Source organism: Rattus norvegicus, chromosome 7, assembly GCF_021556685.1.
Source record: "Rattus norvegicus strain SHRSP/BbbUtx chromosome 7, alternate assembly SHRSP_T2T, whole genome shotgun sequence".
Classification (NCBI taxonomy): domain Eukaryota; kingdom Metazoa; phylum Chordata; class Mammalia; order Rodentia; family Muridae; genus Rattus; species Rattus norvegicus.
Genome location: NC_141540.1, coordinates 16719337 through 16747265, shown reverse-complemented (window position 1 = coordinate 16747265; position 27929 = coordinate 16719337). Strand labels below are relative to the sequence as shown.

The following is a 27929-nucleotide window of genomic DNA, read 5'->3' as shown; positions in this document are numbered from 1 at the left end:
CTCAGATAAATATGCAATAACACTGATATAACAGTCACACTGATGAATCACAACTGCCGTCTCGCTGGATCTACAATCGTCACGGAAGCTGACTTCTGGAGGGTCTACAAGAGTCCTTCAGAAAGGCTGAACTGAGAGCAAAGACCCACCCTGAATGTAGGCAACATCATCCCAGGACTGTGTTCCCTGGGTAAGCAAAATCAGAAAATGACCTGAATTACCACCCACAAGTCTCTTTCCTTCCTCACTTAAGATCTCACATGAGCAGCTGCCTCATGCCCCTGCCACTACAACTTTCCCACCATGGTAGAAGGGACCCTTCAACTGTGAGCCAAAGGAATCCCTTCCTTTCTGGGCTTATTTTCCCAGTTATTTTCTCACTGAGAAGAGATGGGTAACTAATGGAGAAAGTTTGTATGAGGAGTGAGGTCATTGCTGTGATAAACTAACCGTGTGGTTAGGAGGAACTTGGGGTGATTTGCTAAAGGGATGTGGAAAAGTTTGAAATTCCAGGTCAGAAAATCCCTAGAAATACCATAAGCAGATCTGATAGAACATTCTTCCCGTGCTGACTAATAGTCTGTTTAAAGATGAAGTGGCTTAAGAAACATATAAAACAAAAAGGCCTGTAACATGTAAACCCTACTTGCCCAGGGATAGAAAACTTCCTAAAATCCTGGAGGCTGCGTGTAAAGTCATGGCCCAGGTCCCAAAGTAATGGCTCTGAGACTTAATTATGAATAAATGCTTAAGCCATATGCTTTTTTTTCAACCGCAAGCAGCTGGTAACTTACATGACTCATTTATTTTGTTCTATGTATGACGCAGGGTTGGATACCACTATCAATTTCATATCTCTGTCTCCTCCGAGTGCAGGGTGAAGTCTTTTCCTGCACCTGACTCTATCCCAGAATTCCTCTCTCCCTACTGGAACTTCCACCTCCTATTTCCTGTAGAAGCTAAAAGGCCAACAGCTGTTTTACTGGCAGGGGCTGTTTGCACACAGTACACAGGAGATTCTCTCTACAGCTGTTGTTCGTGCGAGGTAACAAACCGCATGCATTGACTTCTGTAAAGGAGGTCAGCTGCCCCAGTTACACAGGCTGTGCCTGATCACATGTAGTCCGGAAGTATGTATCAGGAACTATGCCAGAACGTGTGCTTGACTCTGATTGCAAGAAGAGAAGAAGAAGGTAGCCTTGTGAGTATGAGATGATGTCATACAGGTGAGGCAGGTACAAGATGAAATGAGGCCTGTCATTGGATGAGAAGGAAGGGTGGGCGGGAGAAAAGCTTGAGGGAAGAGGGGGAGACTGGAACAGAAGGAGACTGAAGACTGGAGGAGATGGCTGGGAATCCACGGAGAGAACATGGAGGCTGACGTTAAGCTTCCACTCTGTGTATTTACAGGTTGCTGTGAATATTCTTAAGGGTTGGGTGTGTATGGGGGTTTGTATGTTTAGGTGGACAATTATATCTTCTCAATTGGATCAGAGGTTATTGTGCTGTGTGTTCGGTCATGTGCAGACTTAAGTGTAAGAGAGTGTGTGTCAGCTAGAGACACTGGGCCGCCACAGAGTTGGGATGTGTGTTTCTAGCAGATATTTTGGGGCACTGCGGTGCCGGATCTAGTGGGGGTAAAAGACAGCCATTTTTATGATTTCACAACAACATGTGAGATTTTCATTGATAAGACCCTGACTAATGTAAGTTATCACCATACTCTGTGCATGAGATTATAATTCAGAGCACCTCAATCTTGATGGAAATATGGACAATGAAGATTTGCTTAGTAAAATTTCTGAGGGGAACAGGACTCCTCTAAGAACTCAGCCACACGACATCCATTGGCTTCATTATGCTCCTGTCCTGAGAACTTAAATGAGACTGGACTCAAGTCATGGGCTGATTTGATTGGCAGCAGAAACCTGAGGGTGGGATATTTTCAGGCTCTGCTATAGTTACTGCTCAGTCCTCTTGCCCAGGTCTCCTGTGAAAGGGCACTGAGCAGAACAGGAAGACAAGACAATATTTAGTATGCGCAGAAAGCAATGTGAGAGAGTTTGAAGGTACAATCAAGGTGCGGGAGGGTAGATTGGGAGAAAACAGCTGTCGTGCTAAGATTAACCCATTAAAGAGAAATCTCCTATCCTGATTGGGACAGTAGGGCAGGTGCCTTGAAGGCAAGACCCCAGCCACTGAGGGCTTCAGCTTAAATAGTATAAATATATATTCAAAAGGAGGACGTCTGAACTGAAAATGCTGCTGAAGTGATTCCCTTCTGCAAAATGGGCACCTAGGAAACCATTATCCCACAATGAACTTTAAAGGCACACAGAGGCCAGTGGAGGCAGCAGGACATGTCAACAATGTAACATACTATTGCTTTTGCAAGCTTGAAAGATAGGAGAGCACTGGGAGACTTGAATGCTTGCACTAGCCTACTAGAAGCCCCTGAAGCTGGGCATGGTGGCTCAGGACAGCCTTGACAGGTGCTGCATTGTGCTGAGAATTTGAATCTTAGTGGACAAGGAGATCCCAGTGCAATGGGAGATGCCAGGAGAATAAGGTATCTACCATGAAATCCTTCAGACACAAAGTGGGAGTAAACCCCACAAAAGGACCTCTTTGTTGCAAGAAGCAGGAGAGGGGGCAAGGCTTCCAAAGGCTGCTGGAGTATTGATGATTCCTTCAAGAGCCCCAGATGCTGTTTATGAAGCTACAAGAGTGTTTGTTGTAATTTCAGTCTTACATTTTTAGTTTTTCTTTTCCTGTTTTTCCTTTCTATGTCCACATTACTCTCTCTTGGACTGGGATTTTATACTGCCTTATGCACGTTATAAATACTTTAATGTGTGTGGGTTTTTACTTTATCATTTGTTGCTTCTAAGACCTCATGATGAAGGGCTCCCCTCATGTGTCTTAGGAAACTGTGGACTTGGGACAGGTGGGATCATTTTAAATGATGGCAAGTTTAGAAACTGAATAAACACATTTTGCTTTAGTTCAAAATTATAGCTTGTAGGACAAAGGTGAAGGTTTGTAACCACCATTGTACCCCTGATGATAGATGGGACGCGAAGACAGAACCTCTGGAGGACTGGTTCTCAACCTTCCTAAGGCTGTGACCCTTTAATCCAGTCCCTCAAATGCTGGTGTACCCAATGATGAAATTATTCTATTGCTACTTCATAACTGTAAATGTGCTACTGTTATGAATCATAATGTAAATATATGTTTTCCAATGGTCTTAGGCATCTGCCAAAGGGTTAACCACCCACAGGTTGAGAGCCATGGTTCTAGATGCCCAAGAGCAGCAGGAGCTAAAAGAACCTGCCTTAAAGTCAGAGGAAGAGTGGGGATCAATTCAGATTGTCCTCTGACCTACACATGCACACATGCACACATGCTCACCTGCATGCACACATGAACACCTGCATGCACACATGCACACCTGCATGCACACACAAACACTGTCAGACATATACAAAACGACTGATGAGTTAAATACTTGAAATCACATCAGAACTCTCTGGAGAAATAAATACTAGAAAATTTTATATGGGAAAAAAGAAAATTAGAAAATGGGGTTCTGGGGTTGGCTCAGAGGTTAAGAAGACATACTACTTTTGCAGAGGACACTAGTCTGATTCCCAGCAGGGTCATCAGGTGGCTCACAACTGTCCCCACCCTCTGGGCACACAAACAGAGGGAATGAGTTAGCGGGAGAGAGTGAGGAAGAAGGGGAGAGACACAGAGAAGGGGGAGAGAGACACACACAGAGAGATTTTAGTTCTCTTTCCGTGAGGGATGCTGCCTGATTGAGGAACGTGGTCTAGTCCCACTCTCTTTGACTTTATACAACATCCATAACTTCTTGGATAGTGGAGTTTATGGCATAAAGTACAATGTCCTTTTGTACCCCCTGGAGTACACACCCTTGGCCCAGCATACATGGCAAAGGGAAGGACAAGCAGCCCTGTGGAGAGTCTATCTCAAAGGACAGTTCATCATCAGAGTCAGCCATCTTGAAAAATGGCCCCTTCCTTCTGAGAGGAGCTACCCTAGGGAACAGTGACTAAGGAACAGAAATCCAGCCCTGCTGAACCCTGCCCAAAGTGTACATTCCTACATTTATAAGCAAATCCCTACACTTAACAGAGGGGTTGGCTCACAATATTCCTTAACCCACCCATGGGCAGCAAAGAGCATGTTTGACACTTGGTTCATGACAGAATGACTACAGAGACACCAGCTGTGATGCTTCAGTCTTCTGTCACAAAGTCAAGAGACTCACTGCTGTCAACCCCTCATCTTTCTCTCTCTCTCTCTCTCTCTCTCTCTCTCTCTCTCTCTCTCTCTCTCTCTCTCACACACACACACACACACACACACACACACACACCACAGAAAACCTAAGAACCAGGAAGGTTTTTAGCTCACTGGTGGAGGATTTCCCAAAAACCCAAAGACACTCTATAGATAAGAACAGAGCACTAGAAAAATTTTTAAAAATCAAACATTTTTGCTCTTAAATCATTTCTTTTTTCTTTTTTTAGATTTACTTCTTATGTATGTGAGTACAGTGTAGATGTCTTCAAACAGACCGGAAGAGGGCATCAGGTCCCATTACTTACTGATGCCTGTGAGCCACCAAGTGGTTGCTGGGAATTGAACTCAGGACCTCTGGAAGACCAGGCAGTGCTCTTAACCTCTGAGCCATCTCTCCAGCCCATCTAAAGTCATTTCTCAAGCCAAAGATATATAAAACTCTGGTTTTTAAGTTTTGAGACAAGGTCTCGCAATGCTGGCCTCAAATTTTCAACATAGCCAAGACCAGTCTTCAACTCATAAAACTGTTTTAATTCCTTCCTGGTAGGAGGAGGGAAATCAAATCCTAGAAGAGACACAAGAATTCAAGAATTGTGTGTGTGTGTGTGTGTGTGTGTGTGTGTGTGTGTGTGTGTTTCACATACAGTCATGCTCATGAGGAGGTCAGAGGTTTATTCAGGTGTCTTCAGTCATCACTATCTACCTTACTTATCCCATCACTTCCTGAGATAGTGTCTCTTACAACCTGGAGCTCTGATTCAGCAGGACTGGCTGGCCACTGAGGCCCTGGGATCCTCCTGTCTCCCCACTAAGCCACCTCCCCAGCCCAAGGAAGAACAAGTGGGAACCTGAAAGGACATCACCACACAGGGAGCCTGCAATGTGATGTTATTTTAAATTTAAGCTGCCTCAATGGTCACAAGCCTTGGATATCATTTAACATCATTTTGAAGAGCTCCCAGACTTCTCTCCTGGGAAACTTCCCATCATTCTAATAAAAAATACCTTCAGATATGACAGGCATAGTGGTGCACTTTCTAATTGCCACTCGGGTGGTCAGGCCAGAGATTTGCTGCAAGTTAAAGGCCTGCCTGCAGTATCCACTGAAAGCTGAGACCCTGTCTCAAAAACAAAAGAAAGAAGTAAACTGCCTCAAATCTGCCAGTAAACCTTATATCTCTCCTGCTTAAAGATCTATGGTGCCTCCCTATTGCCAAAAGAACAAAGGCCTTTCTTGAGCTTGGGTGCAACTCTCATCAGTCTGTGGGCCCGGTGGGTCACCTAGAAAGGCTCTTGGACTCAGACAGCAGCCCTACACAGGCTCCTAGAGTCTGTTGTCCTGCAGCGCCCCCTGCTGGCTCTCGGTGAGGCTCTGGTATATGCAGAGGAGAGTGACCGGGACCTTAGATGGTGTTACTGAGCGCCTGTGCTCAGCGGCTCCACCCGCAGCCACAGCCCGCCCTCCGCGCGCAGGATCAGCTCCGGCTTCCGGCGCGGCTCCTTGTCATCTGGCAGGAGTCGGAAGCGCAGCAGCGTCAGCGCCAGTGCCACCTTCATCTCGTTCATAGCGAAAGTCTGTCCTATGCAGTTCCTGCGGGAGAACAGGGTGGGGACTCTGACTTTACTGAGACCTAACCAGCCCCCAAGGTTTGAACTGAACTAGTCCCTGCCACGCCTGCCCGAGAGGCCGAAGGTGCGCTGATGATCCTGGGGAATCCAAGTGTTGTGTTGCCACTTCCAACGCTCTCTCAAACTCAGTGCCCAAGACAGATCAGGACCAGAAGAGCTCTGACCATAGGGCCCTCGCCTTTCACCTCCAGCCCGGCTCTATAGACCTATTTCCTGAGTAGATGGCGGGAAGGAGACCCAGAACCAACCATCCCAACTTCCCCTGTCCCCTCAGTTATTCCAAGGGCTTTCGCCTCACCTCGGCCCGGCAGAAAAGGGAATAAAAGCCAGAGGAGACCTCTTCTGTGGGTTTTCTGAGTCGAAGCGGAAGGGGTCATAGACCTGAAGATCAACCAAGACAAGGCTGTTGGGTCAGGTCTCTGTGCACACCCAGCCAGTCCCAGTGAAGATGGATATGGAGACAGAAGAGTGAGAGCTCTGGTTTTCCACACCCCTTCCCCGGGTTCCAGAATTAGAGAGTGGGTAGGGTCACACCTCAGGGTCTGGCCAGACTGAAGGGTTGTGATGAACCCCAAAGATGCTGATGATACAGTCGTTTCCTTTTGGACAAGAAAAGAAGTCAGTGCTGCCCCCGGGGACCAGTAGGAGCCACTTCCTCATACTGTCCACACCTTTTGGGATGACCCGGCCGTCTGGAAGCACAACGTCTTGGGTGCAGCATCGGGAGATGACCGTGACTGGGGGGTGCAGCCGCAGACTCTCCTTGATGCACATGGTCAGGAAGGGCAGCTGGGCCAGGTCGTCCCTAAGAAACCACCATGTAATTATCCAGGGTGCAAAAACAAAGTCCTCGCCTGCTAGAATCCTTGTCATTAGAGGGCTAGCACCCATTTTTGATGACCTGAATTCAGTAGCCAGACCACACAAGGTGTTAAGAGAGAACCAACTCCTACCCAAGAGTTGTCTTCTAACCTCCACACATGCCATAAACTTCATACACACACACACACACACACACACACACACACACACACACACACACAGGCGCACGCGCATAGTACTGGCCAGCCTCACTTGTTTCTCTGTGACTATGAATCCGAAGCCAAATTTAATTTAATTTAATTTAATATGAATCAAATAAATTTGTTTATTATTTTTATTTGTGTGTGTGTGTGTGTGTGTGTGTGTGTGTGTGTGTGTGTGTGTGTGTTGTGTAAGCCAGGGGTCACCATGCGCATCTTTTTCTACCCCTCTATATTTTCTATTTTGAGACAGTGTCTCTCACTGAACATGTATTTTGGTTAGACTGGCTGGCCAGCACGATTCCGTTCCCCTGTGTTCCAGTGCTGGCGTAGCCTTTTACATGGATTCTGGGAACTCAAACTGAAGTCTTTATGCTATCAGCAATCACCCCAGCCATGTTTTATGGAATTTACTTTGCTTAGACATAATGTGTCACTATGTAGCTTTAGCTAGTCCAGAACTCCATGTAAAACGGACTGGCCACGAGCTTAGAGCTCCACCTGCCTCTACCCCTGTCCCTGCACCTGCCCCCTGCTCACTACCCCGACCCTGACCCCTGACCCCGACCCCTGACCCTTGCCCTCTGCCAGGACGGTTTTGAACTGATCCTTAATGCCTCCACCTCACGAATGTAGAGAGAAAAGGAGTGAGCCACCGTGCTTAACTCTGAATCAAAGAGTAAACCATTAGAAAATAAAAAAAAAAAATACTGGAGAAATTAACTTGATATTAATATTTTAGAAATATTTCTTTAGGGGGCTGGAGAGATGGCTCAGTGGTTAAGAGCACTGACTTGCTCTTCCAAAGGTCCTGAGTTCAATTCCCAGCAACCACATGGTGGCTCACAACCATCTGTAATGAGATCCGATGCCCTCTTCTGGTGTGTAAAAGACAGTGCATTCATATACATTAAATAAATCAATTTTAAAAAAAAAGAAATATTTCTTTAAAACCCATGCTTATCAAAAGATATCGTTACCAAAAGCAAAGAGGATCTCTTTAACCATTTTCATTTATTTACGTGAGAGACCTTTAGAAACAAAATGGAGGCACTCTGGACTCAGAAGGTGGAGCAGGAGGAGCGACACTTCAAGAGCAGCGTAGGCTGTCCGTTGAGTTGAAGGCCAGCCTCAGTTTAGGGACACTGTCTTAACAAGATTAGCAGGAGTGCTCACCACTCTCCAGAGGACCCCATTTCACTTCCTAGCACCCACAGAGAGCAGCTCATAACCAGCTGTTACTCCAGCTCCAGGGGATCTGACACCTTTTGGCTTTCCAGGACACTGTGTGTACATACCCCCACAGAGACAGGAATTAAAGCCCATCTCTTTAAAAGTGAATATGTTAAAAATAAATGTCTGTCTGCTCTGACTAGAATTTCCCACTATATCTTAAAAAAAAAAAAAAAAAAACCCTGAACGTATAAAGTTCATTATTACATCTACCATTTCCATGATTTGCCATGTCCTGCGGTAAGAATAAATGTCACATGTATTGCTAACCACAACTGAGCTGGCGGGGGGAGTACCACTGACTGACTGCAATTCTGTGCCCATCTGCCAACTCTCCATCCGCCCCACTCCTTACCAAACGGATTAAGGAGAATTAAAAGGCCAACTGCGTCCAAATAGAGTACCAGAAGCAACAGATTTGTGACAGACAACCAGAAACTCTTCAAATTCCAGAGGCTTGAACTTAGAGACCAGAAGAAAGGGGCAGTATGCCATTCACAAAAAGGTCATTCGCAGATCTCTAGGATCCTGTCTGTCTGTTACCGTGTGTGTGCGTGCGTGTGTGTGTGTGTGTGTGTGTGTGTGTGTGTGTGTGTGTAAATCATACAAGCAAAGGCTACATAACCCAAGAGAAAAAGTAGCCAGAGGATATGATCTAGGTATTCTCGGGGGTCAGCCAGTAGAAACGTAAGAAGCAATCCTCTAGTTTGTCAGGTAATCCCAGGAGGTGAGTTCAGGGCCAGCTTGAACTACATAACTACACCAAAAGTATCAAAAGCTAGGCCAGGCAGGTGACTCCTCACGTAAAGAGACCTGCTGCTGATTCTGACAAGCCAAATTCAGTCCCTAGAACCCACATAGTAGAAAGAGAAAGCCAATGCCTGAAAGGTCCTCTGACCTCCACATGTGTACTTGGCACATGCACACCCCCAATCAGACACACACACACACACACACACACACACACACACACACACACACACACACACACACACACAAGCAGATAGATAAATAAACAAATAAATAAATCAAAAATACCAACTACCATGCCAGCTCACACCTATATTCTTGGCACCGGACTCACCATTCAATCTCCTCAGGTTCCCGGTCCCTCAGCAGCTCCCGCACCTCCTGCCGGCAGCGCTCTTGGTGCTCCGGGTGCCTCGCCAGGTTGTACAGGATCCAGGAGAGGGCGCTGGCCGTGGTGTCATGGCCTGGGGGACAGACAGGAAAGTCTGGGTATCTGGGCTGTTTTAGCACCCCAGAGTAAACAGTCCTTGGGCATCCATGTCCCCAAGCAAAGCAGTGGCTACGTAGAAAGGAAGATCCAGTGTCTCCACACAATACCTAATTGGAATTGAGAGACTCTTGCCCTCACTGTAACCCTACACAGGGACCCTCACCTCCAAACATGAAGGTGTCAGCCTCTGCCCGGATGTCCTCATCTGACAGCTCCTTTCCATGTTCATCCTGGAGACAAAAACCAGAACTGTCAACTCGTTCCGTGTCTGAGAACTCCAGATCTGAGACAGGCTCTGATACCCATTGGGCACACAGGACATCTTCCCTCTCCACTCCACAGTCTGCCCTGCAGTTTCTTCCTCAATTGTTTGAGGTTGTTTGTTCCTTCATACAGTGTCCAACAGTCACCTCTAAAAGTCTCTGTACCCTGTCCTCAGTGACTATAAACACCATCTATTGCTTCCTCTTGATCAAGTCTAACGTCTATCTGACATTTAATGTCAGCGTTCTTGGTTAAGGTCTCAGTTCACATAAGCCCACCTTGGCCAGCAAGAGCACATCAATGAAGTCCAAAGTCTTAGACTTAGTCTTAGACTTCAGGAACTCATCAACGCTTTGGCTGGAGAGGGTGCGACGTCTCTCCCTGATGACGGCATCCGTGAAGTCGTGCACCAGGTCGCAGGCCTTGCGGAAGCGCCGCCCATCAGCAGTGAGGTAATACAGGAAGTCCATGTACAGGAAGGGCTGGTGATGCCGTTTCACTATGAGGGAGCTGAGCTCCTGAATAGCAGCTATGTATTCACTGGGAGACCTGCAGGGCAGGCCGGAGAGAAGGAATGTGACACACGTGAAACCTCAGAGAAGTTCCATCCAGAGTTCCAGGCCCAGCATTTATCTAGAAAGGAATCCAGCCAGGCAAACCTCCCTCTCCCCCTCTGTTCCCTGTCTTTCAATACCAGTTATGACCCGCCTCCTCCAGGGAGTCCCTTCGGTTCTCTCTGGCCAGACCTCCTTCCCTGTGGGTTCCCAAGCCAGATGAGGGATGGTAGAGTGTTGCCCACACCCCAGACATCTCTCAAAGAGCACAGCAGGAGTAGGGCTGCTCCCTACCCAAATCAGGCTTGGGCCTACCTAACCTCCATAGAGACAAAGACTATATCATGATAAAGCCATTTTAACTTCTGTTTCTCAGGCAGAGGACTGGCTTCTCAGAAGTCATGTGACCTGCAATCTGTCTATCTGGCTGATATGATTGGAAGGTCCCTGCCCCTGCTACGGCCTCCTCCCTTGTCTTCTCTCCTCCCTGCACCCTGACTTGAGCTCTATAAGCTAGGCCCACCATCTCAATCAGTGAGCTGTCCTCTGAGACAGTCTCCCAGATCATTCACACCAGCCATACTCCCCACGGCCGGCCGAAGACCCTGATCCCCTGCTGCTTAGCATCCTGAGATGGCTGGCGCTGGTGTGCTATGACCGGTGGGGTAAGGGACCCACACCTTCCCAACCTCCTGCTCCTTTCATCCACGCTCAGGTTCCCAAGCAAAGACTGTGACTCACTCCTGACAGTTGCTGTCGAAGCTGAAGACACATTTCTGCAGACTGTCCAAGGTCATCAGGCTGATGTGTTCAAACATGTCCAGACGGGCACTGCCCTTGGCGGTCAGACGCTGCCACTTGGCCTGGCCAGAGAAGGGAGCAGAACTAGGCCTTGGCTCCTGAGCTTCTGGACAACTCCAAACACCAGGGTAGATACACAAACACACACACACACACACACACACACACACACACACACACACACACACACACCCCACATACACACCGGGCCTCTGCCCCAGGCACCTACTTCCAGAATAGGCCAGACTTAGGTCAAAGAAGACACTAGGGAAACTGTGAGTTCAAGTCTAACTTCTGTATGCTCTTTGGTCAGAGCATTTCCCTCTACTAGTTCCCATTTGGTAAACCTTCAGCAACAATTCATTTTGTTGTTCTAAAAGCAAAAATCCCAGCCATTCAATTTTACCAATGAAGATTCTGGAGCCAGACACTACTAGCTAGCTCAGACAGGCAGAGAAAGCACCCAGCTGAACTTTCCTACCTTCCAGAAGGAAAAACAGGCCTTCTTCCACATGGTCTTAAAATACCCTTCAACCCAATGTCCCTCCTTTCTACTTCCTTATGTTCACTCTCTCTCTCTCAGCTGGTTGCTTGCTTTGCCTATTGACCTATTGACCTATTGTTGACTTTATTTTATCTCTTGTTTACTCTTGGGTTAAAGGTGTATGCTAAGGTTGGGCCACACCCTACAACTACTTGTATAATAAACCAAAATCTCTTGGATAAAAAAGTATATGCTAGGGCTGAACCACACCACGAGGTTTTTCCAGCTCACAGTCTTGGGGGATCAAGTATCCTGCAGCATCATTTGACCTCATCTGCTGCCCCAGAAGCCACACTTCAGTGGCTGCTCCACCACTCACACTCTCCTATGGCTGGTGGATTTGGATCCACAGGCAAAACTCCAATACACATACAACAACTATATATATATATATATGGAGATAGAGAGCCAAGTTACCACTAAATATAGTCATACATGCAAGCAAAACTCATATATATATATATATATATCACAAATATTTATCCAGGCACTGGTGGCTAATGCCTTTAATTCTAGCACTCAGAAGGCAGAGGCAGACAAATCTCTATGAGTTCGAGGCCAGCCTGGTCTACAGGGTGAGTTCCAGGACAGCCAGGGCTACACAGAGATACCTTGTCTCAAAAAAACCTATCTCAAATATATATACATATATATATGTAATTTTATATTTTTATTTATAATTTTATATTTACATGTATAATTTTAATGTTAAAAAGAAATTACCCCATACAAACACACATACACACAAACTTACGTGCATGATGTTCACACTCTTGTTAAAGTTTTTCACATAGGGCTTCAGGATGTCAAAGTGGAACGCAGGTGTCAGCAGGCGACGTTGGCAGCTCCATTTCTCACCAGCACTCACCAACAGCCCATCCCCTGGGAGGGCAGGGATGGCAGTGGGCAAGGGTGGCACCTTCCCCAGGCCCAAAAGGGTATCTCTTGACTCTGACCTTGAGGTACTCACCCAGCCAGGGCTTCAGGAAGCCATAGAAAATCATTTCCTTAGGAGCCACCGCAGCTGCCGTGAGCAAGGACAATCAGGGGTCATAGAGAGGTGAAAGAAGAAGCTGGCCTCGAGTGCACGGAAATCTACCTGCCTCTGCCTCTGTACTGCTAGCTTTAAGGGAGCACACGCTACACCCAGCAGATCTCCACATTTTTGTCCTAGTTCATTACCAGAGATGTTTTGCCAAGGATCACAAAATAAAGACCGTATCTTAAGTACACAAATGACTTCCATCTTCTAGCCTTTGCTTTCACTTAAGAAGGAGCTATGAAGACACATGTGTCCATTTTTACTTTGCTTCTGTTTAAGACTGAATTCTGATTTTATGTACTGGTTGTTTGTCATTCTATGTCGAAAATATTAGGAGACAATCAAGTCACCGTGGTGGATGAAGAATCTGTCCTACCACCCAAACGAGGCAAAGGTCAGAGAGGACTAGAGCCAGAGGGAATTTCCCTACGTGACAGTGAAGCCATCGAAGAGGAGGGCGGAAACAAGACAATGACTCCAGCAGCATTTTCCAGACTGACTCCAGCTGTGCTTGAAGAATCTTCTCCCTGGATTTTTCTGCCTGCAGATTTCTTTAATTTTTTTTTCAGAGCCCAGAAATGTAGCCTTGTATGCGGCAGACAAATGCCTCACCACAAAGCTATACCCCACACCAGTAGATTTCTTTTTCTTCGCTAAGACCATACCAGGTTGAGTTTCCACCGTTCACATTGAACAGTCTTTGTCCAGGGTCAGTCAGGTTAGTGGCAGCGGCAGGGATAGGGAGAGCTGGGAGAAAAGGAAGGGAACAGACAGTGATCCTTGGAGAACTACCTGGGGCCTGGAGTATGGGGCCAATAAACTTGGGGTGGATAAGCCTCAGGATGGGGTAGAAGATCCCAATCCAACAGAGGTGGATATCCTGGAACTGGTGGCTCATTTCAGCCAACAACTGCAGGCCTTCTTCATTGTTCTTGACCTGCAGATGGAGAAGGTTGAGGTTCATCCTGAGAGGGTGGCTCTAGGTTCCCACTCTCTCGCCAATCAAATCCCACACCACTCCAACGCTTCTAATTGGCTCATTCATTTACGGCTCTTGCCGAATCAATGTGGATTAAACTATGCACATCACTTCTATATTAATGTATCTATTTACACATCTCTTTGAGGCCTATTCTCCTATCTCTGGTTTTTTTTAAGATTTATTGATTTATTATTTGTATATGTGTGTGTGTCTATACATTTTATGCAGATGCTCATGGAGGACAGAAGAAAGTGTTGGGTCCCCTGGAAGTCCAGGTAGTCAGTTGTCAGTTTCCTGGTGTGGGTGCTAGGCTCTGAAGCCAGGTTCTTTTAAGAGCGCAAGTGATCTTAACCACTGAGCCATCTCTCCAACCTCTATTTCCTGGATGGATGGATGGATGGATGGATGGATGGATGGATGGATGGATAGGTGGGTGGATGGGTGGATGGGTGGATGGATGGATGGGTGGGTGGGTGGATGGATGGATGGATGGATGGATGGATGGGTGGATGGATGGATGGATGGATGGATGGATAGGTGGGTGGATGGGTGGATGGATGGATGGGTGGGTGGGTGGATGGATGGATGGATGGATGGATGGATGGATGGATAGGTGGGTGGATGGGTGGATGGATGGATGGGTGGGTGGGTGGATGGATGGATGGATGGGTGGATGGTTGGATGGATGGATAGACAGATGATTGATGGATAATATGAATATACAAATGATTTATAAATGTTATACTTAGTAGTTAAGTAAATGCCACAGGGATACATAATAAATAAATGATAGAGGCAAAATATGTTAGATATTAAATAAATGTATGAGTGTATCTATTTCAGCACAAATTATCTGTCCCATTTGTTTCTCTGTGTCTATCATTCTCTGTCCTTATCTCTCCTGCTCTCCCTCTCTTCCTCTGACACCTCCCTCTGCATGCCTCTCTGTATGTCTTTATCAGATTCTTTGCATCCAGTTCTTCCGATATCTGCTCTCCTCACCACTCATGTGAACTCAGTGTGAACTCAGCAAATTGTAACCCATCACTGGTTAAGTTTCTCTGCAGCTGTGTAGCAACGGATGCTTCAAGACACCAACAGCGTTATCCCCAGATGCGAAGGGAAGTGTGAATAGGAGGGAACGGATGGCATGGCCAATGTAGGAGCTGGACAGCCATTGGTGACCTACCCAGCTCCAACTACTTGGAAGTCATCCCAGTAAGTTCCTTTTAGAATATAAATACTTTGTATTGAGTCTATTCCTATAGAGAACCCTGACTAATGCAAATTGTGCTGCCAGGAGTAGTTCTAAGGAAAGAGAATTATAAGGATATTTCTGTCTAGTGGGTTATTGGAATCTGACACTAACTCTGCAATTTGACAAAACCAAAGTTCATTTCTGGGAACACTAGATCACCAGTAGGAAGTTATAGAACCTTTCCTCCCTTCCTCCCTAGTTATGGATGTAATGTGAGCATTTTGGTCCCTGCTCCTCCTATCATGCCTTCCCCACTATGATGGATGCTACTTCCCCTGGAACTTTCCTTAAGTTGCTTTTGGCCATGCTGTTTTATCACAGAGACAGAAAATAACTACTACCATTAATGAAGGCTTGGTGGTCTAGAAAACACTAATAACCAATGGGGTGAACTGCTTGAAAACTATGCAAAATAAATGCACTCAATATTCCTGATTTCACCCACTGTGAGGAGCAAGAGAGGTAATGATTCTCTATTTAAAACTTTTTAACAGGGTTGGGGATTTAGCTCAGTGGTAGAGCGCTTGCCTAGCAAGCACAAGGTCCTGGGTTCGGTCCTCAGCTCCGAAAAAAAGAAGAGAAAAAAAAACTTTTTAACACGTCTGGGAAGTCAGTAATCTAATGATGCTGGCTGGTTGGGTTCAATGTTTCTGGATAAAATAGCAAATAAAAATTAAATGAGTTGGGGTTGGGGATTTAGCTCAGCGGTAGAGTGCTTGCCTAGCGGGTGCAAGGCCCTGGGTTCGATCCCCAGCTCCGGGAAAAAAAAATTAAATGAGTTTAACTTTCCAGCTCCAGTTCTACACAGATTATCTAAAAGCTTAGAAGTGTGTCCTAGGAGAGAATCTGTTGTTCTTGTTCTTGTCGTTATTCTTCTTGTTTTGGTTGTTTGTTTGTTTGTTTCAAGACAGGGTTTCTCCATGTAGCCTTTCTTGTCTAGCAGCGTGTTGAGCACTCTGTAGACCAGGCTAGCCTCAAACTCATAGAAATCCACCTGCTTCTGCCTCTTGAGTGCTGGGATTAAAGACATGAGCCACTACCACCTGGCCCTAAGAGAGAATCTTATCTTGAGCAACCATAGGCCTGAAGATTCTGAAAGCCAAACACAAGCCTTTGTCATAAGACTGAATGACTTATGATGTAACTTTATGTCAAAGTGCATCAACGATCAATGGGAGGACACAGTTTGGTAAAGAGTAAGGTCCTGTAACTTGGGATGGAGGTGCACAGAAGACCTGAGAGAACAGAACTCTCAAAATCTTTTAGCCAAGGAAGATGTCATCCCACATTTAATAGCAAATGTACACCCAACCCCACTCCCTGAACTATTTCCCTCTCCACCTTTGTTTGAAAAAGTTAATACTGTATTGTCTATGAAACCAAGAATGGCCTTCCTGAAAGAGATGCCAAGCAAGACATCTCTGATGCCAACTGGGCTCTACCCTCACCACCAGACTCAAGTCTCAGCAGGTCCCAGAAATGGAATACAAGGTGAAAAGGCACACAACACTCTTAAAGAACCCGTGGTTTCTGTTCCATATAACAAGAGGTCTGGAATATGTGTTTGTGTGTCTGTGTGTGTGTGCGTGCATGTATATGTGTGTACTTATGTGTAATGTGTATATGTATATGTATATATGTATGGAACCAAGTCTACACGGGTAATGAAAGCACAGCAAATTACTAAAGATTCCAAAATACCTATGGTTCCTACTCCTGCTACAACACCTTCTATTCCTAAGCATGCACCTACAGTCTTATGAAGTGTGCCCTATGATCTGTTAAACAGAAGACTAGGCATTTACAAATGTTTCCACATGCTACACAGGCACCACCCAAAAAAGGACAGGTGCAACTTTATAGCTTTTCTCCAACAACCCTAAAGGACACTACAAGTGTGTAGAGTCATGTTTTAGCTTGGGAAAGGAGATGATCAAACCTGTGACTATATGCTGTTTCTTGGGTCAAATGGTTTGGCTGCATGGCAGGTTGCCTAAAAGGAGTGTTATTAAAAAACTGTGACCCTTGTGATCTCAGCAGAGGTAGACTTACTTCAGTAATCAAGTAGATAGGGTACCTGTACTATGGATTATAGTTAATATCTTTTCCCAGCTATCCCTGACATTGACCTGTGGGTCTATGACCAAAGTGGCCAAGGAGACAAGGATGGAAGTCATACATAGGCTCAACAACACAGGCTTCCACTCACCAAGGCTCATCTACTTATGGCTACCATTGAGTGCCAGATCTTCCACTAACAGAGAAAAACACTGAGCCTCCAATATGGAACCATTTCCCGGGGAGACCAGCCAGTGACCCAAGGTGGCTACTAAGGTTGACTACCTTAGACCACTCCCATCGTGGAGTGGATGTGCACTTTCCCTACTGAAACAGTCTAATTATGAATTTGCCTTTTCCTGCATGTAACGCCTCTGACAAAATGATCACCTATCCATTTAAAGAATTCTTTATCCACCATCATGGCATCTCACATAATTTTGAGCTAATGAAGGAACTCATTTCACGGCCACTGAAGTGAAGGTAGTGGGTTCATGTTTGTGGAATTCGGTGGTCTAACCATCTCCCACCATCCTGAAGCAGATGGCTCGAAAGAGTGGAATGGCCTTTTAAAAGGACATCTACTGTGTCAATAGGTGGAAATAACTCAGATAGCTGAACAAGTTTTCCAGAAGGCTAGATATGCTCTGAATCTGTGTACAATATATGGTACAGATATCCTCCTATAACCAGGATTTACAGTTCAAAAATTAAGCCAGGGGCAGAAATGAGAATGGTGCCATACCTAATCACCTCTAGGGACCCACTGGCAAAATTTTTCTTCCTTGTTCTCACAAACTTATCTTCTACTAACTTACAAGGCTTGGTTCCAAATGGGAAGCTGCTTCTGCCAAGAGATATACTAAATACTCCATTGAGTCAGAAGCTAAGCCTTCCCTTCAGCCATGTTGAGTTCTTATTCCCTTGAATCAACAGGCTAAGGTGTAACTAATCCAAAATGCCCAGAGGAAAAGTGGGCCTGCTTCTCTACAATAGACGGAAGAGTGTGTCAGAAATCTCCATTGTCCGAGTTAGGTCAAAGTTGTGAACTCTGTTTTCCTCTGTGGTGTTGAGATGAAACACTGCATCTACATGGAGTGCAGAAGTCCTTTCAGGGCATCTCTTGTTACCATGTTCTGTGGTTAAGAGCAATAGGAAACTCTAACAATGCAATCTAGGCAGAATGATAATAGTTCATCGGGGATGAAGTTCATCCTTCCAGAAAAAGAGCCAAGACCTTAAGATATGTTTGCTGAGGGTAGAAGAAATACAGAATGTGTAGTTGAGGAAAGCAGTTAAAAATACCAGCTAAGGGCTGGAGAGACGGCTCAGTGGTTAAGAGCACTGACTGCTCTTCCAGAGGTCCTGAGTTCAAATCCCAGCAACCACGTGGTGGCTCACAACCATCTGTAATGGGATCTGATGCCCTCGTCTGGTGTGTCTGAGATGGCAACAGTGTACTCACATACATAAGATAAATAAATAAACCTTTTAAAAAATTACCACCTAAGATTATTATAATTATCTTGAGTGTCTCTGTTCTGTTTTAAGGATATGCTTTGTACAAGTGCACAGATATTTGGCTTTCTTTTTCTCCTATTGCTTTACCATGTAACTAACGGAACAGTGGTTGGAATAACATCAGTGGTTAGGCATTCCTCAAGTGGCTCTGCCATCTACTCTAGGGAAAGGAATAGTAGAGTCCTTTGTGTGATACTTAGATCATGTGAAGTGGAGTTGAAACTCTATTATTATCTTCATTTGATGGTTCAGCGTGACACGGGAGATAAAGCTGCGTGTCAGGTTGACAACAAGTGGGTTTCGGGTGATCAGTCTTCACTGCCAACTTGGCAGGATCTGGAATGAACTAAGAGAAATTCGTCTGGGTGATCTTGTGAGGGAATCTCCTGGAAAGATGAACTGAAGAGAAGACCCTCCCTGTTGATGGGCGCTGCCTTCTGGCAGGTAGCCAAGATATAAAGAAGTCTGAGGTCAAACCTACTTTGTGGGCCCTGGGCCTTCACTTCCTGACAGTGAGTGTGTCTCTTCTTCATCAGAACTCAGCTTCCGATGGGAGATCAGAAACTCTCCACGATTCATCCAGGCAGGCCTTCAGCAACAGGTTAGAACTGCTGAGGCATCCATTGTGGTCTGAGTAGCTACTGGGTCCTCAGCCTTGCCAACATTCAGAGAGTCATGACTGAATTCTCCAGCCCACTGGCTGTGCACCATTCTGGTAACAATGGTAACATGCACATGGCCTGTTAATCTGGAAAACCCTTCCTAATGCAGAGTAATTGGAAGGAAGCTCCTGCTCTGGGAGAGAGGAGGAGGAGGTCCTGAGGAGATATGAGAGGAGAGAAGGCCAAGAGGGAAGCTGGAAGAACAGAAGGCTATGGAGAGAAAGCAGCACTTGAATCCAGGCCTCATAGGTGACACCAAAGTACCAAATGTGGCTCCGGCAGTAGGAAGGCATGGAGCAAGGGGTACTGGATATGAACAAGGAGCCTTTCCAGGATATGTAGCCATTATAAGAGAGTCCACGGTGGCGCCCTCTAGAAAAACAGGAAAAGTAATGGTCTAGTAACAGAATCCTTCATTTCCTAGGGAGCAGGAGACAGTCAGTGTTTCATCTCAACACCACAGAGGAAAACAGAGGGCTCAACTCTGACCTAACTCAGATGGCGGAGTCCTCTGACACCTTTTGAAGATGAAGAACTAGATAAGAAAGGACAGGGAGTAGGTGGGGCTGGAGAGATGGTCCAGAGGTTGAGAGCATTTGGTGATCTTGGAGAGGACCTGGTTTTGATTTCGAGGACCTACAGGGTGACTCACAACTACCTGTAGCTCCAGTTCCCGGGGATCCAATGCCTTCTTCTGACCTCTCTGAGCAACAGGTGCACAAGCGCACATGTTGGCAAGAAGCACATAAAACTAAACAAATAAATTTTATTTTTAAAGAAATAGAAAGGGGGGCTGGAGAGATGGCTCAGTGGTTAAGAGCACCGACTGCTCTTCCAGAGGTCATGAGTTCAATTCCCAGCAACCACATGGTGTCTCACAACCATCTGTAATGAGATTGGATGCCCTCTTTTGGTGTGTCTGAAGACAGCTACAGTGTACTTATATATAATAAATAAATAAATCTTCTATTAAAAAAAAGAAATAGAAAGGACAGGGCCTACAGACTTGGAGAGGAGAGATGGCATCTTCTGCCATTTGGGATCCCTGCGGTGGGAGAAATCAGAGCTGATCCCCACAGGTACAGACACTGGCCTGAGGCCAACGAGATGGGTTAGGAAAGGAGCATACCCGATTCGTTCTACTAGAAAGCCTCAAATCCAACGATAGAAAAGGAAGAGAGCACAGGCGCGGTTAGCCGGGCTCTGCTCTCTGCAACCCGTCCTGGGCTGAGGTAGGGGGATCTAACAACAGAACAGGACTGAACACACGACAGGAAGACTCAAAACATGAGTTCTGATAAGAGCGTGATCCAAAGTTAACTGAGTATAAGAAAGCGGGGGGGGGGGGTGGAGGGCTGGCAGGGGGTGCGGGGGGGCCTCAAAAGGTGGTATAGGGAGGCCAGTAGATCTGCAGGGTATGTGAATAGAAAAGGGCTGATTCAGCCTCCCTCACCTCTCCGCTGTTGTGGGCCCCTGGCCCTCTCGTGACTCCCAGGTTCCTAAGAGCCTTTCCCGACCCTTTGAGAACGTTCATCCTGACACACCAGACCTACCTGCTACCACACTCACCAAGTTCAAGTGACCCCAAAACCAGTGCCGTGAAGGGGGCTGAGGGAAGCAGCGGAGACGGCAGTAGTTGTCATAGAAAGCACTGATCCAGGCCAGAATTCGAGCCAGAAGCAAGGAGGTCCCAACCACCAGCAGAAGCTGCCATGGGGAGACAGTCACTGGCCCCCGGCCCAGCCAGGACAGGCTCAGCTGTAGCATCCTACAAGATAGACCAGAAATGAGATTCTGAGGCCCAGGAGACAGAGGTGGACCTCCGGGGTCACTGGACAAGGATAATGACTTAGAGGACTAGAGCATGGCAAGGAAAGAGGGCACCCAGGGCTGTGCAGGGGAGAGACAGAGAAAACAGGCAGGAGAGAGACCAATGGGAACTGTTTACAGTCTATACTGCACAGGAAAGTAGCGGAGTAACTGGGAAATCCCCAGGCCTCCAGAGCCACCCCCGCTGTAGACAGAGCTTCCACTGTTCAATCAGGGCCTTGCGTGTGTCCCCAAGTCTGGCACCTTTTCTCAGGAGTCCCAGAGACTTCCGCTCTTCTCTGTTAATGTTTTTGTTCCCGGCTACTGACTGCAGCAGGACGATGAGGTGGGCTGATCCAATCCTTCCCAGGTTCCCAGGCCGGGTGGCCGCCTCCCAGCCTGGGCAGGAAGCCAAAATGAGGGGGCGGCGCCAACCCGAAGCAGTTGGAGTCAATCCAGTGTCACAGGCCCAGGCAAGCAGGGAATCCTCAGGGATTCAATGCCTTCTATCTGAACCAGGACAAAGGTGTATTGAGACCCAAAATTTACAATCTCTCCCGTTCTCCCCAGGCTCCGCAGGTCCACTGTACAGCAGGCTAGAGGGCAGCAGGCAGTATTTTTCAGTGCAGGACCGAGAGGCTCTGAGCCTCTGCCCACCAGTTGCACAGCCTATCAGAATTCAAGTTCTCCACAAGTCATCCACGTTCTGGGTGGAGACTAGGCTTCCGGAAACAAAGAGTCTAGCAGTGCTGAAACCGACTAGATCAGATTCTGAAGATTAAAATTCCCAGTTGAGGAGCCAGAGTTCGTTCACATCGAAGTAGGTGGGAGAGCTCACGCTGAGAGAAGCCAGGAGTTGTGGGAAAATGCAGACTGGCGAAGAGACAGAGCTGGGGTGTGTGCTCTGTGTCCAGGCTGAGAGCTCCAGGAGAAAAACGCCATTCGCATATAAAGGCAGGCCCATCAGAAAACCGTTATTATTCCTTCAACTGAAAGGGTAAAAGCCCGAGGATGTGCAGTGATGAATTCAAGTTGTAAAAGATAATCCTATAACTGCCAACCCAGGCTGCTGTATTCAACGAAGCTATCTGTCATAACAGAAGGAAATGTTTTAAACTATCCACGGTAAAAAATAGCACAAAGGAATTCAGGAGCACTGAGCCAGCTCTCTGGAAGATGCCCGATAGAATCCTTCAGGCTGAAGAGGGTGTGAAAATCAGGCCACAAAGTTCAGGGGAAAAAAAATAAAACACATTAGAATAGTATTTACACAATAGAGGAGGAGGGGAACAAAATCAACAAAATTGCAGGAATCAACACACACCTTTCAATAACTCCAGTGTTCTCAATCTCAGCTGCACCCCAAACAAAGGCACAAGCTGGTAGATTGGACCAAACATCTGAAACCATCTATGTGTTGCTTCCAGGAAACCACTCACCACAAAAGACAGGCACAACCTTAGGGTGAAAGAATAGATAGAAATATCTCAGGGGGTAGTAAGACAGCTCGGTATGTTAAAGCCAAGCCTAGCAGCTTCACATGATGCGGGGAGAGAACTGACTCCTGCAAGCTGCCCTCTGGCCTCCACACACGGCATGACAAGCACGTAGATGGGCGCCACGCACACATACACACAGGAATAAAATGTGTGCTTTTAAGGGTTTCCCAAGGAAATGAGCCTAGGGCATAAGCAAGCCGGTGTTGCTGTTCTGCCGTCTGATAAAAGACTCTTCAAGCCGAAACTACTGAGAAAAGACAGAGACGCCACTCATAGACCAGTGAGATGCTTCCATGGATGAGACTCTCGCCACGTAGTCAACACAAGCCTGACAACCGCAGTTCAGTATAAATTACTAAGCAGTGTCCTCGGTGGGGTGTCTGCTGGTACCTGTGAAAAGGAGGGGGCAGCCGTAAGGTATTATGGTCTGCACAGCAGCTGGATTCTAACCATACATTCTTTATGTGTGTAAGTTTTGAGACAGCGGTTTTTGTTTTTTGGTTTTTTTTGGGTTTTTTTTTTTTTGTTTTTTGATTTGAAGGTTTCTTTGTTTTCTGGGGGGTTTGTTTATTTTTGTTTTTGTTCTTGTATGTAGGCCTGGCTGTCCTAGAACTAGCTCTGCAGACCAGTCCTGGCCTCAAATCCACAAAGATCTGAACCCACCATGGCCGCCGCCACCACACGACCTAACACTACATTTTTTTTTTAAGAAAAATACAGTTTATTTCAAGCGTACAGTATTTCCGAGCACTGCTATGGTCTGTCCATTTGTCCAAAGTCCCAGGCTACTAAGGGAGATGGGGAGGGCGCAGAAATTACTCTCTTGCCTAATTTTGAAGCTCAGAAAGCTGATTCCAAGGTTAAGGTCTTTCTTAAGCCTCATCCCAGGCCTTAAACAGCCCAGCTTCCCCAAGTTCACCATTTTTAGTTAAGTCCTTCAAACTCTCAAGGGTATTCAAGCCGGGAGCACTCCCAGGAGGCTGCAAATTCTGGGCAGGTGAGGGACGCTCCGTGGGAGATTAGGGAGGGGACAATGGAGACCTTAGAGACTTCTACCTCTCTCTCTCTCTCTCTCTCTCTCTCTCTCTCTCTCTCTCTCTCTCTCTCTCTCTCTCTTTCTCTCTCTCTCTCTCCTCTCTCTCTCTTCCAACTGTATACTTTTCTCACAATTGCCAAGCCAGCCAGCCTCCCACTGTGGAATTCCGGTCCTTTCCACAAATGTACCTGCCTACTTTCCACAAGCCTGGCTTCTACAACCACATCCACACTTATCACTCATCTTCCAATTCACTGCACCTAGGAGGCACTATGCTGGGAAACCTGGTCTCATCTCTCGTATGGCACCTTAAGATTCAAGGGGCTGGAATAGGTCCCATCAACCCTACAAGCAAGGACCCTAGGACTTTTCTTCCCCTGAAGGGAAGGACAGGGAAACAAAGAAGGGGTATAGCCGTGGCTTTGCACTTTTTTTAGTTGATGTGAGAGGTCATCTCCTGAAGAGCAACCCCAACAACCTTCTGGAAGTGGTGGAACAAACACGGTCTGCAGCTGCTGGCTCACCTGGGCAAACTCCCATCTTCGCAACTGTATCGAACTCAGAGGTCATCACCTCCCCAAGGAAATCTTCTATCCTTTTCCAGCTCCAAGTCAGCGTTGGCGATGAAGTAATCCTCTTCTGCACCTCACCCCCAGGCATTCGGCCTTCTCCTGGCTGTGCACGCCCCCGAAGCCATTCCCCACAGCGATCTGTAAAGTAGGCCAAGCCTCCAGCGCATCGCGGACGGACGCCAGCTCCAAAGAGCACGCGCACGTCTTCCGTGGCACCCGCCATCATCAGTTTAGTAACGCTACATTCTTACAATCTCTGAATTAAATGACATCTTGATCAAATGGACTTAACAGGCATTACAGAATACTCCATCTACACACACCAGAATACACATTCTCCTCAGCAGCTTAAGAAGCGTTCTCTAGGGGGTTGGGGATTTAGCTCAGCGGTAGAGCGCTTGCCTAGCGAGCGCAAGGCCCTGGGTTCGGTCCCCAGCTCCAAAAAAAAAAAAAAAAGAAGCGTTCTCTAAAACAGACCACAAGCATACCTAAGGCCCATCTCCTAGGTGATTCTGGACTTTGTCAAATTGACAATTAATATTAACCATCACAAAGGGTTTCTTAGTTGGGATGGTGGTGAGTCTGAACCATCTCCTTGATTTAGAATTACCATGGAAACAGATGTCTGAATGTGTGTATAGGGCTTCCAGAAAGGTTTAGCTGAGAATAGAAGGCTCGCCTTGAATGCTGGTTGCACCATTCTCTGTTCCGGAGTTCCAAGCTGAATAAAAAAGAGGAAGTTCAGGCTAGAACTGAACTGGAAGCTTCTTCCCAACTGGGTAAGCTTCACGGAGGTGAAGGTGCTATGTCGGATGATGAAGAAGAATTATCGACAGTCGTACTCACCTGTGGACTCAGTGTGTGTAGGGGTTTGAATGAGAAATGTCTCTCATGATATTAGCATTTGAACACTTGGTCCCCAGCTGCTAGTCCTTTTTGGGGAGGCTTAGGTGGTGCAGCCTTACTGAAGGAAGTATACACTGGGGCCAGGCTTTGGGGATTTTACAGCCCTCCCGTGCTTCCAGATTGTTCTCTCGCCCTTGTGCCCGCAGTTCGAATGCAAGCCCTCAGCTTCCTCATCCAGCCACCATGTTTCCCACATTCTGCAGTGCGTCTCTTGCCTTTGTGAACTCTAACCCTCTGGACCTATAAGCACCGAAACAAGCTTTTTCCCTCCACTTCTCCACTCCCTTGTTCCTGTGACCGGGTTGTCCTGGTCACGTGTTTTATCACCGTGACAGAAAAACAACCGAGACAGTGTGCTAGGTGAATGGCTGAGCAGGCGAGACATTTGCATCGGAGCAGCAGCGGAAAGTTTGAGGTGGAGGTAGCCAGCTCCTTTCTGTTTGGTTTTAAAATCTATTCCACAGGAACGAGTTCATGTTTGATGCTGTGAGCCGAAGCCATCAGAACCCTATGGAATTGTGGGTATGGAGGTCATAGGTCCTTGGAGGTATGTCAGTTGGAATTTCTATTGTCCATGACCAAAAGCCACCGGGAAGGAAAGGGTTTGTGTCACCTTACATTTCCTAGCAACAGTCCATCACTGAATGAGGTCATGGCAGGAACTGAAGCAGAAGCCCTGGAAGAACACTGCTTACTGGCTTGATTTTCATGGCTTGCTTAGCCTTCTTACTTACACAACAGTGGACCAGGGGTGGTACCCTCCCACATCAAGTATTCATCAAGAAAATGCCCTACAGACTTGTGTACAGGCAATCTGGATGAGGGCATTTTTCTCCATTCAGAGTCCTTCTTCTCAAATGACTCTTGCTGGTATCATGTTGACATAAAACTAACCAGGAGAGAGCCCAAGGCACAGCACCTGTCAGATGGCTCTATATGTTTGCTTTTATGTCTGCGGATCAATGACACTCTCAGCCTTGGCCAGAGAAGCTTCTTTTTGCAGTGAGCGAGCGATAGTATTGGCAGGTTCTCATAATTGGTCAAAGTGATCGTACTCTGTGACTGTTGAATGCTCCGTCGTAAGTGGGGCATTTAGACCACCTCCTGCGAGGCTCAAGGAGCGCTGTGGTCAGAAAGTTGTAAGAGGCAGATAAAGGAGTGGAGTGTTGTGATGTGCTTTCCTTCGGGCGGCTACGATTACCTGCCCAAGACCTGCCCAAAATTGGGTCTGCCAACATCCTGTCGTAAGGTGGAAGAGGTCACAGTGTTTCACCACTTCCTCGTGATCTCTAGGCTAATGGTTGCTGGGAGATGAAGGCATTTCCTTCAGTGGCACAGATATGGGTAATGTGCACACACTCCTATAAATACCTCTCACCAATGCCTCTGCAGGCAACCTGAATAGAACTCATTGAAACACACAGGAAAAGACAGGAAAGGAGAGCGAGGCAGGGCAAGGTGGCTTGTGCCAAACCTGATGAGACAAGTTCACTGCCTGGAGCTCCTACGGTGGAAGAACTGACTCCCACAGTCGTCTTCCGACATCTGCACGCGTGCCATGTGCACGCACACAAAGAAATACATAAACTTGAAAGGCATAAAAGTAGAAGTGAGATTAGCTAGCACGGGAATAAATGAGAGAGCAGATAGCAATAGCTGGTAATGGAGGGTGATTATGTCAAAATACATTATACGTGTACGAAATGTCCAATGAAACCCATTGTTATGCAGGATCAATGTATGTTAATTAGAAGCATTAAAAAGGAAGAAGCTCCTGAGAGACACAGCCAGAATACAGCAAATACAGAGGCGAATGCCAGCAGCAAACCACTGAACTGAGAATAGGACCCCCGTTGAAGGAATCATAGAAAGAACTGGAAGAGCTTGAAGGGGCTCGAGACCCCATATGTACAACAACGCCAAGCAACCAGAGCTTCCAGGGACTAAGCCACTACCTAAAGACTATACATGGACTGACCCTGGACTCTGACCTCATAGGTAGCAATGAATATCCTACTAAGAGCACCAGTGCAAGGGGAAGCCCTGGGTCCTGCTAAGACTGAACCCCCAGTGAACTAGACTGTGGGGGGGAGGGCGGCAATGGGGGGAGGGTTGGGAGGGGAACACCCATAAGGAAGGGGAGGGGGGAGGGGGATGTTTGCCCGGAAACCAAAGAATTATTATTAAGTATTAAATAAATTTAAAAAAAAAAAGGAAGAAGCGAGATGACAAACAGCATGTATTCCTCTCCATGCGTGCTGACTTCAGATACAATGTATAAAGCTGCCTTATACGACTGCCACCAGAACGTCCCATCCGTGAAGGTCTATACTCTTGAACTGTGAATATAATTCATCCTTCCTTGAAGTCGCCTCGTCAGATATTTGTCACAGTAAGAAAAGTCACCAATATGCAAAACTGGTATTGAGAACCAAGTCAGTGCTGTGGTAAATCTGACTGTGTGGTTCACAGGCTCTGGGCCTGGTCTGTAAGGGGATGAGGAGGAGTTTTGAACTTCCATCTAGAAAAGCTCTAGAATGTTGTCGGTAAGGAGTGGTGGGCCATGATGCTAGGAGTTTGGACACTAGAGTGCTGAGAGGGATATGGACAGTGGAGGCTCAGTTCATGAGGATTCAACGGGGATCAAGACTCTCTTGGGAACTGAGCTAGAGGTCATTCATGTTGTGGCAAGATAAAGAATCTCGCTACAGGGCTGGAGAGATGGCTCGGTGGTTAAGAGCACAGGTTGTTCTTCCTGGCACCCACACGGCAGTTCACAACTGAATATAACACCAGTTCTTGGAGATCCACACAGAGCAGACATGCATGTGGTGCGCAGACACACATGGAATCGGGCTACGCTCTGACACGTCCTGAGAAGCTGAGTTTAGATGAATGTGGGAGGAGGGTCTTGTGCACTGTGTATTCAGATGCTGATTTCTGTGCCCCAAGATCTACTTACAGC

The 27929-nt window shown here is 46.7% G+C and overlaps 2 protein-coding genes across 6 annotated transcripts in view; both read right to left on the bottom strand.

The window, feature by feature from the left end:
* The window catches only part of Cyp4f17 (cytochrome P450, family 4, subfamily f, polypeptide 17), a 37086-nt gene extending 15492 nt beyond the window's left edge, over positions 1-21594 (bottom strand). The window contains 13 exon segments of one of the 5 annotated variants that reach the window (NM_001191986.2): positions 5357-5923; positions 6260-6342; positions 6496-6560; positions 6633-6766; positions 9301-9430; positions 9620-9686; positions 9999-10269; positions 11016-11137; positions 12374-12501; positions 12590-12643; positions 13454-13598; positions 20712-20910; positions 21216-21594. In NM_001191986.2, coding sequence (NP_001178915.1) covers positions 5746-5923; positions 6260-6342; positions 6496-6560; positions 6633-6766; positions 9301-9430; positions 9620-9686; positions 9999-10269; positions 11016-11137; positions 12374-12501; positions 12590-12643; positions 13454-13598; positions 20712-20909 — 1575 coding nt within the window. In that variant the 5' untranslated portion in view covers position 20910; positions 21216-21594 and the 3' untranslated portion in view covers positions 5357-5745. 5 annotated transcript variants of the gene reach the window in all.
* A 1211-nt stretch (positions 21595-22805) lies between these two features.
* On the bottom strand, positions 22806-24281 carry LOC148004464 (pre-rRNA-processing protein TSR2 homolog). Its single transcript, XM_087559905.1, has 2 exons — positions 24011-24281; positions 22806-22840 (listed from the first exon to the last, which is right to left on the bottom strand). The coding sequence occupies exons 1-2, from the start codon at positions 24279-24281 to the stop codon at positions 22806-22808; spliced, it is 306 nt and encodes a 101-aa protein (XP_087416031.1).
* Positions 24282-27929: the final 3648 nt, after the last annotated feature.